At 44.2% G+C, this 21,474-nt stretch overlaps 1 protein-coding gene across 1 annotated transcript in view; it reads left to right on the top strand.

Moving 5' to 3' along the window:
• Positions 1–432: 432 nt before the first annotated feature.
• Positions 433–21,474, top strand: part of septin12 (septin 12) — a 114,141-nt gene continuing 93,099 nt past the window's right edge. Inside the window, exon 1 of the mRNA XM_061711871.1 lies at positions 433–650. Coding sequence (XP_061567855.1) covers positions 596–650 — 55 coding nt within the window. The 5' untranslated portion in view covers positions 433–595. The remainder of the gene's footprint in view (positions 651–21,474) is intronic.

Raw genomic sequence — 21,474 nt, 5'->3', positions numbered from 1 at the left:
CAGTTCATAAGTATTGTCCTCTTCACAGACAGACAGGCGAGAGCAATGATACGTTGCATAATTTTTACATGTATGTTTTCCACTGCACTCCCCAATAAACATACAACAGGACATTGAGGAATATGAATATTCAAAATAGCTTTTAAAATGTCAATAACCTCAGACTAGAATTGTTGGACTACTGGGAATACGTTTCTTGGGGCGTGGGTGCGGTGGGGGGAATAAAAAACTAAAACCGTCGGGGATGTGGGGGGAGAAGGAAAGGTCTTGTTGGTTTTTTTCCAGGTGTTGCACAGGGCTCCGCCCAATCTTCTCCTCTGTCGTCCCTCGCGGCTTCAGCCTGAGCGGAGGGGGATGGAGGGGGTTGGAGGGGGATGGAGGGGGTTGGAGGGGGATGGGCCAGAGCCGAGCTGCACCTCCGGAGCAGGGACCGAGCAGGGACCGAGCACTGAGCCGCACTCAGGGGCCGCACTCAGGGGCCGCACTCACCGGACACCGCTCTTAACCTCGGACAAGTTACTTGTATGAAAGGCAAACACTTCCAAGCTTTGCAGAGTTCTCTTTTCTCCCCTGAAGGCTCTGGAAGCAGGACAGGATGTCGGACCTTCCAGCGCAAGACCACCTCGCTGGGATTTTATCAGATTTTGAAGGTATGTGGGCTGTAATATTGAATTACTTGAGGCTATGGGTTGACAGGTTATACAACTAAGTGTGGGGCTGCAACTGAAAGCACTTATTTAGTCTGTTTTAAATAAAAAATGAATCAAGTTTCCTGTTTTCTACTAAAGGCAATACAAAGCATTTTAAAGCGTTTGTTTCTCAAAGTAGGTAACAAATAAGGTATACCATATAGCTAAGAAAAAAACTAAGAGATAGTATTATTAGTAAAAAAATAAATAATAAATAAATAATAATAAAATAAAAGATGTCATATTAGTAATTCCAGTTTTGAGGTTTTTTTTAACGTATTTTTGGGAGAAATTATCATTTTTTGCTCTGTGTAAACATGATCAACTTAGGAAAAACCTAGTAAGATTTAGTTTGAGCAATAGTTTGTCAGTAAATGTGGAAATGTGATCTTTACACCCATTATGTTATTTGGGACATTTCATGAAATTTGAACAATTAAAAAAAAAAGTCACTCATATTTAGTGGCAATATCTAAATACAGTATGTTTACATACTGAAGGCTTTCTGTTTATTTTAGAGCATTAAAAGTAAAACCAGTTCCAGTTTAAAAAAAAGAATAACTAAATAAATAAATAGAAAAAAACAACCACATTTTTTTAGCTGATGGAATTATCACACAGACTGTAAATAATATATATTACATATTTTGTAAACCAAGTTGTTCCTCTCTCACCTTTCCTCCATCTGACCATGCTCCACCTCTGTAACTTCTTCGCCCTCCTCAATTTTTACAGCGCCTTCCTGGCCCGTGTGATATAGCACACTTGTGATATTCATATAAAAATCGATATGCCTTTTAATTAGCAATCATGTGCTTTAGTTGCCCACAAATCGACTGCCAAAAATGTTCCTCTATACTCTATACCCCCTCATCACTTTAATTGGTACACCTGGTGAAGTGATGAGTGCGAAACAGCTGCGTGTATAGAGGACTGTCTCAGAAAATTAGAATATTGTAATAAAGTCCTTTATTTTTTGTAATGCGAAAATGTCATACATTCTGGATTTATTACAAATCAACTGAAATATTGCAAGCCTTTTATTATTTTAATATTGCTGATCTTGGCTTACAGCTTAAGAAAACTCTGGGAATCTTAATCTTAAACTGTAAGCCATAATCAGCAATATTAAAATAATAAAAGGCTTGCAATATTTCAGTTGATTTGTAATGAATCCAGAATGTATGACATTTTTGTTTTTTTAATTGCATTACAGAAAATAAAGAACTTTATCACAATATTCTAATTTTCTGAGACAGTCCTGTATGTATATGTATATGTATATGTTTACTAAGTTAAGTATTCAATCCAAATGATATTCCACTGTATTATATTTGAAGCATTCCAATTTACAATATAGTTCATCACAATTCTAATTTGAAACTCATCCCTCATCGTGAGCGAACATATGGCAAAAGAGAAAAGGAAAAAAATGTGGTTAATAGGGTAAGAATATAATAAGAAGCTCCGGCCGGCGGAGTTAAGCCTGAATTATGGTTCTGCGTTAAATCGACGCAGTTTTATAGTTGTGGGCGTGGTTTGCATTTTGGTTACGTTAAGAAAATGCACCGAATCTGAACGGCTCGTAGAAGTCACATGACACTGGACGACTCATCCGGGCGGCTGTACAGACACTGCAGAATCTGGTTTCTTTCCTCCTTCTATGAGTTGGCAGGCTGAGGGGAGACCACTTTATATATGTTAAAGCAAGAGAAAACCCGTTTTTCATAATAGGTCCCCTTTAAATGGATAAAACGAATTGGACAGATAAAACAAACAATTTCAACAACAAATATTAACTAAGAACAATACATCTGATGTTATAAAGGATGAAACAAACAACAACATAAAGTAAAACAGTGTTTGTATGATACAAACCCTGACCATCTGCTCAAATGGGATTAAGAGCCAATGAAAATCCGAAGTTTTCAGGAGGACTTTAAAATGATCAGGCGTGCTAGGATTCCTAAAACCAAAAGGTGAACTGTTCCAGAGTGTTAGGGCTACCAAAATACCTGTCTATTCAGCTTTTTAATCTTGATCTGGGAACATCCAGGAGCAGCTGGTTAGTAGACCTCTGAGCTCTCGCTGGAGTATGAGGCTTTACCAGTTCACACAAAAAGGGTGGAGCATGTGAGATATATAAATACTAGGGCTGTCAAACGATTATTTTTTTTAATCGCGATTAATCGCAGAATTTCAAAAGTTAATCGCGATTAATCGCATTTTGAATTGCATGTTTAAAATTCTGTTATTTCGCATTTCAAGGCAGTTTTAAGCCCATAATGTAAATCATTTCTTACCATTGTGTCTTAATTGGGAATCAAATGAACACAAAGAAAGAATTTCCTTTTTGACCTTTTGTATTTTCTTTCAAAAAAGTGCCATGTAGACCAACTTAAAACACTGTCTACTTCAAATACAGTTTTTCAAATTAAACAAAGTGCCATATAGACAGGGCTGCACATAATTATTTTGGTCTGGTGCTCAGAGGAGCCCCTGGATATGTGACTTGGGCCTCCAAAAACGCGGTGACCCGTCTCGCCGGATCGATAAAAGAGGGATGCAGGAATAAGTTATAGGCAAAACGATATTTATTCACTTATAAAGATGAATGGCTCAATATGGTCCTTTACAAAGTTAATTTATTTCAATAATTCAACTAGAATATGGTGTAAAAGTTAATCTATTTCAATAATTCAACTAGAATATGGTGTAAAAGTTAATTTATTTCAATAATTCAACTAGAATATGGTGTAAAAGTTAATTTATTTCAATAATTCAACTAGAATATGGTGTAAAAGTTCATCTATTTCAATAATTCAACTTAAAAGGTGAAACTAATATATTACCTAGTCTTATTACATTCAAAGCAAGATATGTTGAACCTTTATTTGTTATAATTTTGATGATGGAATTGTTTATTGATTTCATAAAATATTCTCTAATTTATTTTTTATTTGGGGTTTTCATAAACTTTGAGCCATAATCAGAGCAGCGTCTTGCAGGTAACTGCTGCACGCAGTGACGGACACTGGCTGATTTATGGTTCCGCGTTGCACCAACGCAGAGCTTACGGGGTAGGATACGCGGGAGCGCGAACGTACGGTGCGCGTCGCCGCGTTACATCATGCAGCCACTTCTCGGCGAACACACGTTTTCTGTTTCTATCCACGGGTAGTGGTTCAGTTTGGCGTCTCTTTGTAGTTGGTGGTGGTGGAAGTTTACTTTAGGAAACAGCAAACATGGCGCTACAGAGCAGTCTTCTTCTTCTTGAGGTTTATTGGCGGTTGGCATCCAGTTTTTTCCGGTGCATTACCGCCCTCTTCTGGATCATTACAGAAGAGTCGACTACGGGTGAGTAGAAGGGACAAAAAGGTTTGCGATTAAAATGCGATTAAAAAAAAATAACGCATTATGGATTGCATTAATCTAATCGCGATTAACGCGTTAACGCTGACAGCCCTAATAAATACAGGTAAGAGAAGTTTGAACTGGATCCTGAAACAGACAGGAGCCAGTGTTAGCAGGCCAGAACAAAAGTGATATGATCATGTCGGTTTTTATATAGCAGACGAGCTCCTACATTCTGTACAGCTTATGAATGCCACAGTGATGATGGATTCATCCATCCATCCATTTTCTACCATTTATCCATTACCGGGTCGTGGGGGCAGCAGTCTTAACAAAGATGCTCAGACTTCCCTCACCCCAGACACTTCCTCTGGCTCTTCCTCTGGCTCTTCCTCCGGCTCTTCCTCCGGCTCTTCCTCCGGCTCTTCCTCCGGCTCTTCCTCCGGCTCTTCCTCCGGCTTTTCCTCCGGCTCTTCCTCCAGCTCTTCCTCCGGCTCCTCCTCCAGCTATTCCGAGAGGAGATGCTCCCAGGCCAGCCGAGAGACTCTCTAGTCTCTCCAGTATGTCCTGGGTCTTCCCCGGGGTCTCCTCCCGGAGGGACATGCCTTGTACACCTCCCTAGGGAGGAGGGACATGCCTGGAACACCTCCCTAGGGAGGAGGGACATGCTTGGTACACCTCCCTAGGGAGGAGGGACATGCCTGGTACACCTCCCTAGGGAGGAGGGACATGCCTGGTACACCTCCCTAGGGAGGAGGGACATGCCTGGTACACCTCCCTAGGGAGGAGGGACATGCCTGGAACACCTCCCTAGGGAGGAGGGACATGCCTGGAACACCTCCCTAGGGAGGAGGGACATGCCTGGAACACATCCCTAGGGAGGCGTCCAGGAGGATCTGGTACAGATGCCCAATCCACCTCAGCTGACTCCTCTCAATGTGAAGGAGCAGCAGCTCGACTCCGAGCTCCTCCCGGGTGACCGAACTCCTCACCCTATCTCTAAGGGAGCGTCCAGCCACCCTGCGGAGGAAACTCATCTCTAAGGGAGCGTCCAGCCACCCTGCGGAGGAAACTCATCTCTAAGGGAGCGTCCAGCCACCCTGCAGAGGAAACTCATCTCTAAGGGAGCGTCCAGCCGCCCTGCGGAGGAAACTCATCTCGGCCGCTTGTATCCGCGATCTTGTCCTTTCGGTCACTACCCAAAGTTCATGACCATAGGTGAGGGTAGGTGCGTAGATTGACCGGTAAATCGAGAGCTTCGCCTTTCGACTCAGCTCCTTCTTCACCACGACGGTCCGGTACATCGACCGCATAACTGCGGACGCTGCACCGATCCGTCTGTCAATCTCATGCTCCATCGTTCCCTCACTCGTGAACAAGACCCCGAGATACTTGAACTCCTCCACCTGAGGCAGGACTTCTCCACCCACCCGGAGAGGGCACGCCACCCTTTCCCGGGGAAGAACCATGGCCTCGGTTTTGGAGGTGCTGATTCTTATCCCTGCCGCATTGTACCCCAGCCCCAGCACATGCTGAAGGTCCCGGCTTGACGAAGCTAACAGGACAACATCATCTGCCAAAAGCAGAGATAAAATCCTGTGGTTCCCAAACCGGATCCCCTCCGGCCCCTGGCTACGCTTAGAAATCATGTCCATAAAAATTATGAACAGAACCGGTGACAAAGGGCAGCCCTGCCGAAGTCCAACATGCACTGGGAACAAGTCTGACTTACTTACAATGTGGACCAGACTCCTGCTCCGATCATACAGAGACCGAACAGCTCGAACAGCTCGAATGGCCTGAGGGACACGGTCAAATGCCTTCTCCAGATCCACAAATTCAATTCAATTCAATTCAATTCAATTTTATTTGTATAGCGTCTAATACAACAAAAGTTGTCTCTAGACGCTTTCCAGAGACCCAGAACATAAACCCCTGAGCAATTATTACATAAACAATGGCAGGTAAAAAGTGGGAGAAAAACCTTAAGCCAAACAGTGGCAAGGAAAAGCTCCCCTTTAGGAGGGATGACCTGGGGGGGGGGGTTCCAGTAGAACCAGTATGGACACCAATCCCTTATTCGTGACTCGAACCAGTGCTGTCTCTGTGCTATAATGCATTCTGAACCCTGACTGAAAGACTTCAAACAGATAATTTCTATACAAATAGTCACATAACTGGCTTGAAACTGGCTTTTACAGAATTTTAGATACAAATGGAAGGTTGGAAATTGGTCTATAATTAGCTAAGGTGTCTGGGTCAAGAGAAGGTTTTTTAAGTAAAGGTTTAATTACTGCAACTTTGAAAACCTGTGGTACATATCCTAAATTTAGGGATAGGTTGATTTGGTCCAGTATTGTCGCACCAATAAGAGAAAAAACATTTTTGAATAGTGGAGTCGGGATGGGGTCTAACACAGTGATTCTTAACCATAGGGCCGCGGCCCACACTTGGGCCGCGAGCGCCATCTAGTGGGCCCCAAAAAATAAATCTGTTTTGTACGTTTGGGCCGCGGGGGCCGCGGGACTGCATAGCAACTCCCGACCAAATGAGGAGAAGACACTCAGCTAGCTGTACGTGTAATAGTAAGAGAAATGGTGTGTATTTACAGAGTAAATCCTTCATTTTGCACAGAGTAGGTTTAGATCCGCCAGTATCAGGGATCGATTACTTGGGTCTGCGCCCAGAGCGAGCGAGCGCGGTCTGATCATTTATCCCGACCGTTATATAATACATCCATGATCCCGACGCGTCCCCGCGGCCGGGGAGGTCGGTGCCGCTCGGGCTTGCGGGCTCCGTCGTTACTGCTGAAGGATTGTACATGTAGATGCGTGGGCTGACGTTTCTGCTGGACTGGGCTGTTCGGGCTTTCTCAAAAGCATCGGAAAGACTCAGGTGCTCCGCATCCCGAGAGCTGCGGGCTGTGCCCGTCTCAGCTGATCAGGCTCGGATGAAACCTGACGCGCTGAGTCCTCTGACAACTGATTAATGTAATATTAATGTAATATCTTAAATAAAGTACAATCAAACTAAGTAAGTAAAGCTTTGTAAAACTAAATATGGTTCCAGGCTCACCAATGTTTATATTAATTTATTATAAAAATGTGTTGAGACAATTAAAAAGAAAAGGGGAAATTCAAACTGCTGGTAGAGAAATAAAATAAGATAGCATTTGAAAAATAAAATAAAATGTATTTTATTTTTAAGAGAAAAAAATGTGTGTAATTCAAGTTACACATGTTAAGTGGCAAATATGTACTTTTTTTAATATACCAGTCAGATGCAGATGTATATACAACTATGAGGCTACTTGAATATATACATACATACATACATACATACATATATATATATATATATATATATATATATATATATATATATATATATATATATATATATATATATATTATGATGTTCTGGACCTTCCCTTGAGTAAATTTTCTCTAAATGGACCTCTTAAAGTTTTAGTTGAATACCCCTGCTATAAAGTGTTAATATTTAATGGGCCCCGGGCCACTCTGTACTGAAAAAATTGGGCCCCAAGGTCAGAAAGGTTAAGAACCCCTGGTCTAACATACATGTGGTTGACTTAGCTCTATTGACGAGTGAGGTCAGCTCACTGAGGTCTATAAGATTAAAACAGTCTAGAGACAAGTCAGAGCCTAAAGTCTGGAAGTCGCTAAAGCTGAAGAAACGCCCACGTTAGGAGTCTACAGACTTACAAGAGTACCACTTCTTTTTACGCACGTTTTGTTTCAACATGCGGATATCTGAATTATACCAGGGAGTTAAGCTCCTGTGGCTAGAAACCCTCCTTTTCAAGGGAGCAACTTCATCTAAAGCTGAATGCAAGAAATCAGCAGTGTTACTAACAAGAAAATCAACATCAGAGGTAGAACCCAGGTCACTGGCCTCGACTTAATCACTATTTTCCACTGTCGTGAGATGAGCAATGGCCTCCCTAAATTTAACAATATCTTCATCAGACAAACATCTGCTAAAATAATACCTCCTGTTTTGCATTTCAACATCGACAATATTAAATTCAAACGTTATTAAATAATGGTCGGATAAAAGGGAGTTTACAGGTGACACCAACAGATCATCAGTTTCATCACCGTAGGTAAGAACGAGATCGAGAGTATGGTTAAAACAGTGCGTCGGTTTGTCCACTTTTTGTGAGATACCCATTGATTCTAGAAGAGAATTGAAAGCTAATTTAAGATTAGCGCTTTCAACATCCATATGAATATTAAAGTCACCCACTATGATGAATTTATCTGTACTGATCAATAATCCAGATAGGAAATCTGAAAATTCAGACAGAAACTCTAGATAAGCACCAGCAGGGGGCCGGTACACTACCACTAACACAACTGGCTTCTCTGATTTCCAGCTCGGAAGTTTCAGACTAAGCGTGAGGCTTTCAAATGTATTATAATTGCACTTAAGTTCAGTTTTTGTTTGGGGACTGGAGTTATAAATTGCTGCGACTCCTCCGCCTCGGCCCGTGGTTCTAGGAATGTGATGATTAAAATAGCCGGGCGGAGTTGATTCATTCAAACTAACATACTCTTCCTCCTGTAACCATGTTTCTGTTAAACAGAAAATATCACTCCTGCTCTCTGTAATTATATAGTTTACTAACAGAGACTTGGAGCTTAACGATCGTATATTTAGTAGTCTGCATCTAATTTTTTGGTCTCTTATTGGTCCCAAATGTGCATTGGTTTTAATTTTTACAAGGTTATTTTGGTTAATGCCTCTATAACGCTGCACCTGGTGAACTTTTGGAGGGCGGGGAACTGCAACCACTTCTATTTTGCTAGGCACCTGGTTAGAGTCGCCAATATCATGTAATCCTATAGTTTTAGAGTCGCCAATTACCGTATTTTCACGACCATATGGCGCACTGTGTGGAAAGGCGCACCCTCAGTTTTGTGTGTCATTTTTGGTTTTAAAACACACATACGGCGCACCGACCCAAAAGGCGCCGTCTACGGAGACGGAGCTGCACACACAGGCGTTGCAAAACACACGCGCTAAAAATAGAGCGGAAGCAAAACTTAGTTTGATATTTTATTTCACTTTTCACATCAATCAAACCCTTCAAAGGTTCATATTCTGTTTCTGCATTAAAGAATTTAAAAAAAAACCACCGGGGCGCTGCACATAAACCTGTCTCAGCCACCAGCCCTTTTCATTTCACTCTGGCTGGAAAAGTCTGTTTAGGCAACGCTTTTCTTTTAAAAAACACCATAGCCGGCAGTTTCTGTCCATCAGTGTGGCAGGCAAGCACAAGAGTAAATAAACTTTTCATACCCCGTTGTGCTGCGGATCCCGACCGCGGCGGTCCCGGGTCCCGCTCCGCCCCCCCGCGCTGGACCGGGTCCGCTCCCCGTCTGCTCCCCCGCGCTGGACCGGGTCCCGGGTCCTGGTCCGCCCCCCCGCGCTGGTCCTCCTCCGCCCCCCGCGCTGGTCCCGCTCACACACACGCGCTGTCGGGGAGCCGGTACCGGGGTTTGTATCCGGCAGGAGCTCCGCTCGTTAATTCAGCTGCGCCAGTCCGAATTTCCAGACCTGTCTCAGCTTCTTGATCATCATCATCCCTTCATCCAGCCCCCCCTTTTCATTCGTCCTTATAATGACTCCGGCTGGAATCGTCTTATGCAAAGTTTTTCTTTTAAAAATCACCATAGTTTCTGTCCATCAGCTGCGCCAGGCAAGCACCACATAAATGGGAATGTGTGTGTGTTGCGCCGCGAAAAACACACACGCGCATGTCGGGGTCCGGTACCGGGTTTGTAACCGACAGATTTGGCTGCAAATCTCGGAGGGTGAAGCTGATCCGACCTGAGACGTACCCCAGAAATCCCTTCTCGCAAAGCGGGCAGGAACCAGGTCATCGGACCGCTTTGGGAACCAGGAAGTCGGGCTGCAGCAGCGCCCATCACCGCGGCTTTAACCGGGGAATGTGGACGGTTCCGACCGGCCGGGACCGGAGGAGCCCACATGGACTGGCTCCCGGGGAAAGAGCACCGGCATTTCAGCCGGATCTGCCCCGGGGAACCGGCGATTGGACCCGCAAACCCACGGCAGGTGCATCCTCGGTTCCCGACATGCAAAACACACGCGCGCTGCTGAACAAGTGTGCTTATTTAAATAGAGCGGGAGCAAAACTTAGTTTGATTGTATTTTGTTTCACTTTACACATCAAGCAAATCCTTAAAAGTTTTCATCATCTGTTTCGCATTAAACAGCTCAGTGGATGGTCTCATTCACGTCGCAGCTCACGGGGGCTTCACCCGCCCCCTTCTCTTTTTACCATTCACATGGTGGCCGGCCTTACATTACCGTAATTCAGGTAATAGACACGGCGCACCGTTTCTTAAGGCGCCCGGCACATTTAAAAAAAAAAAAAAAAAAAAAAGTTGCGCCTTATGGTCGCGAAAATACGATAGTTTTATTGGCAGCCGTTGGTTGTCGGGAAGCAGCAGAGAAGTGTGTAAAACTGCAGCTCTGCATCCTGGCCTGGACCCTGCATTGTCAGGGGGAGTATCTAATAAAACTGGCCAAATTACTAGAGACAAGAGCAGCACCAACCCGGGTGGGATGAATGCCGTCTCTTCTAATCAGACCGGGCTTTCCCCAAAACGTCTCCCAATTGTCAATAAAGGCGACGTCGTTTTCTGAACACCACCGCGACAGCCAGCGGCGGAGCGAGAGCATGCGACTAAACATGTCATCGCTGGTCAGATTGGGGAGGGGACCAGACAAACCTACGGAGTCTGACATGGTTTTCGTATAGTTACACACCAACACAATATTAACTTTAGTGACTTCCGACTGGCGAAGACGGGAGTCATTAGCTCCGACATGTATGATAACTTTACCAAATTTACGATTACTCTTTGCCAGCAGCTTCAAATTTGCTTCAATGTCGCCCGCTCTGGCCCCCGGGATGCACCTAACTATGGTCGCTGGAGTCGGCCTCACATGCCTGACTATGGAGTCGCCAATCACCAGGGTCGGCTTCTCAACGGGTGTGTCGCTGAGTGGGGAAAATCGGTTAGAGACATGAACCGGGTGGTGGTGTTCCGTGCGCCCTTTAGGACTACGCTTCCTCCGAACCGTCACCCACCGGCCCTGCCTGGCCGGCTGCTCGGGAGCTGCAGGGGAACGGCTAACAGCAGCTGCTACAGGCCGGTCTGCCGCTAACTTAGCCTGGCTAACTGACGAGTCTATCGGACTATGGTCAAGTTGGCGGAACCGGACCTCTAACTGAGTGAGCCTCGCCTCCAGTCCAGCAAATAAACTACACTTCAAGCACTTACCGTCTTCGCTAAAGGAGGCAGAGGAATAGCTAAACATTTCATACACTGAGCAGCAAGGAGGTGAAACGGTGGGAGAAGAGGAGGCCATGCTAAGATGCTAACAGAGGCTACCAGACAGAAAATGTAGTGTGTGTATGTAGAGTGTTGAAATAAAGACAGAAATTTACCAGATATAGTATTATTTGACCAGAAAACAATCTAAGTTTAGACAAAATGTCTGGAAACATCAGCCTGCAAATGTCGTGCAACGGCAACAGACCGCAACACCAGGAAGTGACGCGATGCGTGACGCAATACGTTACCCAATCAGCAAGCCAGTCAAAACACATGTGCACTGGTTGGGCACATTCTCACGAACCCTCAAGCACCCTGCGGAGGGCATAGAGCTGGTCCAGTGTTCTACGACCGGGACGAAAACCGCATTGTTCCTACTGAATCCGAGGTTCAACTATCGGCCGTATTCTCCTCTCCAGTACCCTGGCGTAGACTGTGATTGTGAACTTATTGTCGAGGTCTAGGTCCCGGCCTCCATCATCGGGAGGAACGACTGGTCTAGGTCCCGGCCTCCATCACCAGGAGGAGAGACCAGTCTAACACTTTCCAGAGAAACACTTTCTGGAGTACTGCAGCATCTGCAGGTGACTCCATATAAGACTCTGATATATATATATATATATATATTAGGGCTGCACGATTAATCGTTAAAAAATCGCGATCTCGATTCATGCTTGAACGCGATCTCATTTCCAAATGACGACGATTTAAAAAAAAAAAAAAAAAAAAAAAAAAAAATTTTTTTTTTTTTTTAAAGATGGCTGCATAAAAAAAGGACTAGGCCTATGTTCTAGGTTGTTGTAGTCCTGTCATGGTCAACTATCATGTTGTCATGTTTGTTATATTTTTTTAATGATTGTGGATTACATTTGGAGAAACATCTACCTTTCTCATCACCTGACACATATTGCACATAAATATTGTTAAAATTGTTATTGTTAAAATTATTTAAGGACAAGAGAGATGTTTATTGTTTTTATGTTTAATGTCAGCTGTTACAGCAAAAAGCAGCCAGAGGAATAATTTGTTGCCTCAGAACTACAGGATCTGTTACAAGTCCCCTTTCTGAAAGGGTGTTCAACTCAGGGAGGAACAAATATTGTTAAATTGTTATTATTGTTTAAATTATTTAAAGACAAGAGAGATGTTTATTGTTTTTATGTTCAATGTCAGCTGTTACAAAGTTGATGCCAGTCCTTTATCAGGCACCATCATATTTTTTGTAACGTTTACCTTTTGTATCTGCAGCTTCTTAATAGCAGCAAAAGGAAATGGGGGGTTCATCCCAGCCAGAGGAATCATTTGTTGCCTCAGAACTACAGGATCTGTTACAAGTCCCCTTTCTGAAAGGGTGTTCAACTCAGGGAGGAACAAATATTGTTCAAAATTGTTATTATTGTTTAAATTATTCAAAGGTTTGTGTAAAGAAGACAAGATATGTTTATTGTTATTATATTTTTGTTCAGCTGTTGCAAAGTTAAAGTAATAAGTGCAATAAATTTTATATTGGAAAAAAATCGTGAGAGAATCGTGATCTCAATTCTAAGCAAAAAAATCGTGATTCTCATTTTGTCCAGAATTGTGCAGCCCTAATATATATAATATATATGTATATATATATATATATATGTATATATATATATATATATATATATATATATATATATATATATATATATATATATATATAGTGTGTGTATATGTGTAAGTATGTATGTATATATATATATATATATATAGTCATGCCTGTACAGCTGAATCACACGGTGACCTGAACGCACATGCCACCCTTGGCTCACATCAACAGGATCCTGGTAAGACTCTTTGACAGTAGGTCTCTATGTGGCGTTTGCTTGGGTTGGAGTCCTCCAGGTACTCCGGCTTTCTCCTACAGTCCATAAACATGTTTTGTGTAAAATTGGTGACTAGATAATTCTGTCATGCTAATAATATTATTATTGGGTCATAGCTTCACATTAAGTCTGTGCAAAGGCAATGGCATCAGACTCCTTTTGTCAATAAAAACACAAGTGGCTAGAATAAACCTAGACAACATCAGGCTTAAGACGGATCGTATATTGTTAACGGTTGTTAAGGTTCCCAGTTGTTGTTTCTCTACTTGAATAATTTCATGACGGCTTCGTTCTGTGAATGAGTCCTTCCATCTGTATGTTGGCGGTCCTTCAATGGACTCTAGGACTTTTTGTGTTTACATAAATAATTCAAGCATAACCATCATCTCATTGTGTCTCCAAATACTTTCTGTCCTGGTTGCATGCATGCCTTTACTGTCCACATGTGATTGGACCCCCCAGGACAAGTCCTTATCTACATTTTAAATGGGACTCAGTGAGCTGTATCCATCAGGATGCTCAAACATGAGCGTGCAAAAATGCAGTTAGATATAACTGCCCTTTAATTTAGCTTGCTTGGATGTGTGCGTGACAGAGACAGAAAGTTAAGGCAAATCACCTTATCAGATAACACATTGTGGAATGGGAAGGATTGGGGTCTGCAAATGCAAACACAATCACAGGCACACACACGTAGAGCAGACCTGGGAAGAAGCGCAGCTCTGTCACGGTAATCATTTCTCCAGTGAGTGCCAGCAAGTACCAGGACACTTTTTCACAGGGAGGGCAAGTTTAGGCTTGTACTGTAGTCCTGGTGAACTTAGTGAAGTTCTCGTATAAACACAAATACACGTCTTCAGACTGCACGGAGCCTGCACAGGGCTTTGGCCAATCGCTTCTCAGGCAGGTGTGTAATTTAAGGCTTAACTAACACTAGTCATTATTTTTGCATATCTTTCCAAACTCAGATAAACTAACTAACTATCTCATACACCAAGGTTTCTTATTTCATAGTTTTGTACTATAAAGAATGTGGCTGTTTCTTACATAAGAAGAAGCATTACATTTGCATTTTTGATTGTTTAATTAAATTATCAACAGTTTTCTGTTTATTTATTTACTACATCACTAAAATCCGCAAAGCCTTATTTACCTAACGATACAGTGAATGTTTACAGAGTATTTAAAAAGTTTGGTAAGCATTCTAGTTGCAACCAGGAGATAAAATCCTGTGTGGTGTACCTCATTGGGGTCTATGACATCACCATAAACAGATCCTAAAGCCTCTCTGAATGAGAAGTTGTATAACTGTGACTGCACCAAACAAAGTGACATTATATCGTTTTATACTGCTTTCAGACTCAGAACCTGTTTATTTAACGCTTAAGCATCAGAGCAGAAATTTCCACTCTGACACAGAATTATGGGGGGGTGAGAGGGGCAGTGCAGTTGTAATGAAGCTCTTGGTAGTTCAGGAAAAGTTGTCAACGATATGGGGTGTCTAGTCAGAACACAGGAGGCATGAATAACCTTTAAACGGTTTATTGCATCTTTATGGAATAGAACAGATGCACAGGCAACTTCACTCTGTGTGTGTGTGTGTGGTTCTAAATGAAAGAATAAAGGAAATCAACATTATATATAATGTTGATTTATTCATAAACGCTCGAAAGTTTGGTTACATTTTACCAAAAAGGATGACAACAGAGACAATACTTGCAATGTGGACATTTCAACAAAGGGAGGAAACTGTTAGGCAGGGGTGTCCAAAGTCAGTTCTTGAGGGCCGGTGTCCTGCATGTTTTAGTTGTTTCCCTGCATCAACACACCTGATTCTAATTAATCATCGTCACCACCTCGTCATCAAAGTCTGGATAGTTCTGGTAATGACCAAGCTCCTTGTATCACGGTTTGATAAAAAAAAGGGACACATCTAAAACATGCAGGACACCGGCCCTCGAGGACCAACTTTGGACACCCCTGCTGTTAGGGCTCGGCCGGCTTGTGCTTTCCTCTGCAACCCGGTCGCGCTGGGAGCGGGGAGTCGGCACAGCTGTTGCCAGAAGAGCTGCGCCGATCGAGTGGACAGCTGCAGTGCATCAGCTCATCTATGGTAGAAGTTAAAGAGCAGTCACCGCTAGCTTCTCCTTTCATCAAGGCAGGGAAGAGTATCAGGCCAGAATAGATGAATGTCACCAGCAGTGACTAAGTTTGTGGTGTTGAACATGTTACTGGACATTCTTGTGTGATTGCCACAGAATCATTTGTTGTATTTAGTTAATTTCTACAGACGAATATTTATTTTATTATTATTATTTTATATTAAATACATATTTTATATTACAAATAATTTTGTGGGGACCCCCTGGCACACTTAAGACTTCACTTGTATTTTTTTGTTCAAGATATAAAACAAAGTTGATGCTAATCGACCTGTTTGTTCTCCTTTTTTCCAAATGAGAATCGATAAGAGAATCGATAAAGGAATCGGAAAAATCTTATCAATTCCCATCCCCAATTATAGTACTTAGTAGACTATCTCTACCGTTACACAATTTTAATAGTTCAAATAATTGCTTACAATAATTTATGACAGGAATAATGATTAAAGGGAAAATAAAAGGGACATATAAAGGAAATAATCACGAAGGCTGCGTCCCAATACTCCCCCTCGCCCTCCTTTTCTTCCCTAACCCTAACTTTTGCGCGTTCCCGTGAAGGTAGTGGTGTCCCAATTCCTCTTTTCACCTAGGGGGAGGGGGCATAACGAGGGCTAGGGGCTCAGAATAGCCCCTACGGATCGAGGGTTTGCAGATGCTGACTTGGCGAGCGAGGGGGTATGAAAATTTCCCAGAATGCTTTTGCCGCAGGCTCTGTGTCGATTTGACTCACCGACCGAAGGCAAACAGGCAGACTCGTCTCAGAGAAATAGAGAGAAATAATCCTGTGACTCGTCAGATTTGTTTTGGATGTTTCTGATATAATAGTCTTCAGAAACCACAAAGTAATCCAGCTGTTATCTGGGTAATTTACACACTTTCAGATAAAGTTGCGGAAGATCACGCCAGAATAAAGGGATTTATGGTTCCGCGTTACACCAACGCAGAGCCTACGGCGTAGGTTACGTACCCTACGCCGTAGGCTCTGCGTCGATTTAACGCGGACCTAAACTCCGGAGCCGGCAGACAGAAATCTCTAAATTTCGGAGCAAATTTCTTAACAGGCGTAGCTACAACTGTTAGATTTCATCTATTAAACCAACATCTTCCTAAATGATTTATTTCAGCCAGCGTAATTCTCAACAGAGCTGCGTCCCTGGAGAGAGTTTCTCTCCCGGGGCTGACGGAGCAGCTTGACCCGGCGGATACGTCTCTTCTCGGGCTGTGAGCTGAGGCTGCTCCCCGGGGGCGGCGGCTCTTCTCATCTCTGAAAACATCGGGTCAAATTTCTTAACAGGCGTTATTTGGATAAACTGAGCCCCGATTGCGGATCTTAAGGTTACCTTTATACCTGAAAAAATATTAAAACATCTCTCTCTGCTTCCTGATCAGGTTAGGGATGAAAACGAGGGGGAGTAGGAGAAATGGGACAGGCACCTGGGCCAAGTGCCCTAGATCTCAAGTGCCCTAAAATCTCCCCCTTCTTTTTTAGGGGTTAGGGAAGAAAAGAAGAGCGAGTGGAGAAAAGAAGTGATGGCAGCCCGTGGTCTGAATACAGCTTAAGGGTGGTGTTGCTCTGCTTCAGCTTTTCTCTTGGAGCCAGTCTCTTTTTATCTCTGAGACTCATGACGTTGCACGTGGCTCCCGAATCAATCTGGCATTTCTGTAATGTTCCATTTAGCCGAAGATTGACAAACCATTTTTTGCCTCTTGTCCTCACAGCTCCAATACTCTCTGCAGCATACACATCGTTTGTTTCCATCACTGTGCTTTCTTTGTCAAAGTTCAGTTCCTCAGCTATGTGTAGTTTTCCTTCCTTTCTCTTGGTTTTGTTGCAAACTCTGGCGAAGTGATTAGCTATGCCACACGCATTACAATTTTTGCCATACGCCGGGCAGTGTTCCTTTCCCCACCCATGTGATGTGCCACAGTACTTACATGTGGAGAAACTCTGAGCCTGTGATCTGGGCTGGGCGCTCATTCTCTCTGCAGTGCTGGATTGTCTTTTAAACGGAGGTTTTCCTATGGCGTTGACACTGTCCATGTGAGACCTCTCCTGCTCCATAGATCTCAGCTGCAAATCGCTCAGCTCAGCTGCTCGACATGCTTCAATAGCGCTGGAGAGCGTCAAATCCTTCTCCCTCAGCAGCCGTCTGCGTGTGCTCTCATTAGAAATGCCGATCACTATTTTGTCTCTGATCAACTCATCTCTTAAGGCACCGTAATCACAGGTAGCAGCTTTCTCTCTGAGTCGAGTCACAAAACAGTCTATTGCCTCACCTTCCTCTTGTTTACAGCAGCCGAATATGTAGCGTTCATAGATCACATTCTTTGCCGGTGTAAAGTACTGCTCCAGCGAGTTCAGGATGACGGACGCATCCGCCCGCTGCGCGTCAGTCAGCATCAGGTTGTGTTTGTAAACATGCCGACACTCTGCTCCCATAATACTCCTCAATGTCGCAGCCTGGACCTCTTTGGGCTTACTCACCAGCCCCGTTGCTAAAGCATAATCCTCATATTCAGCTCGGAAAATGTCCCAATTCGCACTCAGATTACCACTGAGTTTCATCGGAGCTGGCGGTGGTATGTTCGCGGCCATGGCTATTTCCTGGTGCTGCTCCGGTGTATCAGACATTCTCAGTCAAACACGCTGACTAAACTCACTTGCCGGCTTCACGCAGCCGTTAACACCGAAGCACGCCCACTTCTGACACCATGTTTGAGTGTATGGTGTATCAAAGATGAAACTGCACACTCGTAGTTTGTTAATCTGTGACAGTTTACTGCGTCGGCTCAGATCACAGTACAATCAACGAGACGCCAGTGCAAAGCAGGTGCATGACATAAAGTGCAGTTGCGCTGAACATCCCATAGGTGGTACTCTAATACCACCCATACCACCTACGGCGTAGGGTACGGCGTACGGCGCGCGTCGCCGCGTACATCGACGCAGACCTTACGCCGTAGGCTCTGCGTTGGTGTAACGCGGAACCATAAATCCCTTTATTCTGGCGTGATCTTCGGCAACTTTATCTGAAAGTGTGTAAATTACCCAGATAACAGCTGGATTACTTTGTGGTTTCTGAAGACTATTATATCAGAAACATCCAAAACAAATCTGACGAGTCACAGGATTATTTCTCTCTATTTCTCTGAGACGAGTCTGCCTGTTTGCCTTCGGTCGGCGAGTCAAATCGACACTGAGCCTGCGGCAAAAGCATTCTGGGAAATTTTCATACCCCCTCGCTCGCCAAGTGAGCATCTGAAATCCTTCGATTTGAAGGGGCTATTCTCAGCCCCTAGCCCTCGTTATGCCCACTCCCCCTTGGTGAAAAGAGGAATTGGGACACCACTACCTTCACGGGAACGCGCAAAAGTTAGGGTTAGTGAAGAAAACAAGGGCGAGGGGGAGTATTGGGACGCAGCCTTAGGCCCAATCTCAATTCTCCCCCTACTTTTCTTCACTCGCCCTTTTTTTCTTCACTCGCCCTTCTTTTCTTCCCTACCCCCTAAAAAAGAAGGGGGAGATTTTAGGGCACTTGAAATCTAGGGCACTTGGCCCAGGTGCCTGTCCCAATTCTCCCCCTACCCCTCGTTTTCATCCCTACCCTGATCAGGAATCTGAGAGCCAAAAGCTGTTTTAATTTCAGCTGTAGCGCTGTTAATATGCCACTTTATTAAGTTTTAATATTTTTTCAGGCGTAAAAGTAACCTTTAAGATCCACAACCTGGGCTCAGTTTATCCAAATAACGCCTGTTAAGAAATTTGCTCAGAAAGTTTCGTAATCAAAGCTGCCTGCCGGCTCGAGAGCTGATTTATGGTTCCGCGTTAAATCGATGCAGAGCCTACGGCGTAGGGTACGGCGTAGGGTACGGCGTAGGGTACGGCGTAGGGTACGGCGTACGGCACGCGTCGCCGCGTAACCTACGCCGTAGGCTCTGCGTCGATTTAACGCGGAACCATAAAACAGCTCCGCTATCTTCACTTCAGCTTTATCTGAAAGTGTGTAAATTACCCAGATAACAGCTTTGTGGTTTCTGAAAACTATTATATCAGAAACATCCAAAACAAATCTGACGAGTCACAGGATTATTTCTCTCTATTTCCCAGAAAAAAATGTCTGCCTGTTTGCCCTCGGTCGGCGAGTCAAATTGACGCAGAGCCTACGGCGTAGGTTACGTAGCCTACGGCGTAGGTTACGTAGCCTACGGCGTTGGTTACGTAGCCTACGGCGTAGGTCACGTAGTCTACGGCGTAGGTTACGTAGCCTACGGCGTAGCTTACGTAGCCTACGGCGTAACCTACGTAGCCTACGGCGTAACCTAACAGCCTTTACTCCGGCGCGATTTTCGCGAACAACGGACAAAAAAGGGATCATGTACATTGACTGAGTGAATATTATGAAAGTAAAATATATATTTGTCGCTAGAAATGTAATCAAAACGCATTTTTATGCAGAAACTAACTCAAAATATTGATTTATTCACTAAGAAATGTCCGCCATGGTTTTTTTTTTATTCAGTCCGCAAATGACGACGAAAAGCATTCTGGGAAATTTTTATACCCCCTCGCTCGCGAAGTCAGCATGTCACATCCCTCGATTTGAAGGGGCTATTTTCAGCCCCTAGCCCTCGTTATGCCCACTCCCCCTAGGTGAAAAGAGGAATTGGGACACCACTACCTTCACGGGAATGCGCAAAATTTAGGGGGAGGGATCAAAACGAGGGCGAGGGGGAGTGTTGGGATGCACCCTTACTTGTGGTCATGGACGCAGACACAAAATGAGAAAACCAATTAAACTATATGATTAAGGCCCTGTCCCAATACTCCCACTACCCCTAGTTTTCAGCCCTACCCCTAAATTTTGCACGTTCCCGTGAGGGTAGTGGTGTCCCAATTCCTCTTTTCACCTAGGGGTAGTGGAGAAAATTAGTGTAGTGGCTATGAATCTCTCCTTACGGATCGAGGGTTTTCTGATGCACACTAGTTGATCTAGGGCCAGAAAAATTTCCCAGAATGCTGATCGTCGTCATTTGTGGACTGAATAAAAAAAACATGGCGGACATTTCTTATTTTTTAGTGAATAAAATCAATATTTTGAGAGCTGCAGGTTTCTCCCCGGGACGACGGTGCAGGTTGACCTGGCGATCACATCTGTACGTGAGCTGCTGCTGCAGCTCCGAGCCGGTGGCTCTTATCATCGCTGAAAACATCAGATCAAATTTCTTAACAGGTGTTATTTGGATGAACTGAGCCCAGGTTGGGGATCTTAACGGTTACTTTTACGCCTGAAAAAATATTGAAACTTAGTAAAGTGGCATATTAACAGCGCTAAAGCGGAAATTAAAACAGCTTTTGGCTCTCAGCTTCCTGATTTTAGGGGTGGTGCTGAAAGTAGGGGTAGTGGGAGTATTGGGACAAGCCCCTGGGAAGATTTCAAGTGCCCTAAAATCTGGCCCTTCTTTTTTAGGGGTAGTGGTAGTGAGGGAGGGCTAGTGGTAGAAAGTAGGGGGTGTATTGGGATTGGCCCTAACTGTCTAACTGTTTCAGTCCGTCTGCTGCTTCTCCTGAAATCCAGCAAAGGCAGCGCAGAGAGCGGACAAGCCCTGACTTGTTGTGGGCAAACGGCGAGCAGAGGTAGGAGAGAGAGAGCAGGCCATATGCAGAGAGAAAGTGGCCAAGTGCCCTAGATCTCAAGTGCCCTAAAATCTCCACCTTCTTTTTTAGGGGTTAGGGAAGAAAAGAAGAGCGAGTGGAGAAAAGAAGTGATGGCAGCCCGTGGTCTGAATACAGCTTAAGGGTGGTGTTGCTCTGGCTGGTCCCGGTCTGATACCAGCTGGTCTGATACCAGCTGGTCCCGGTCTGATACCGGCTGGTCTGATACCAGCTGGTCCCGGTCTGATACCGGCTGGTCCCGGTCTGATACCGGCTGGTCCCGGTCTGATACCGGCTGGTCTGATACCGGCTGGTCCCGGTCTGATACCGGCTGGTCCCGATCTGATACCAGCTGGTCCCGGTCTGATACCA

Source organism: Cololabis saira, chromosome 21 (genome assembly GCF_033807715.1).
Source record: "Cololabis saira isolate AMF1-May2022 chromosome 21, fColSai1.1, whole genome shotgun sequence".
Lineage (NCBI taxonomy): Eukaryota > Metazoa > Chordata > Actinopteri > Beloniformes > Belonidae > Cololabis > Cololabis saira.
This window is presented reverse-complemented; position numbering and strand designations above follow the sequence as displayed.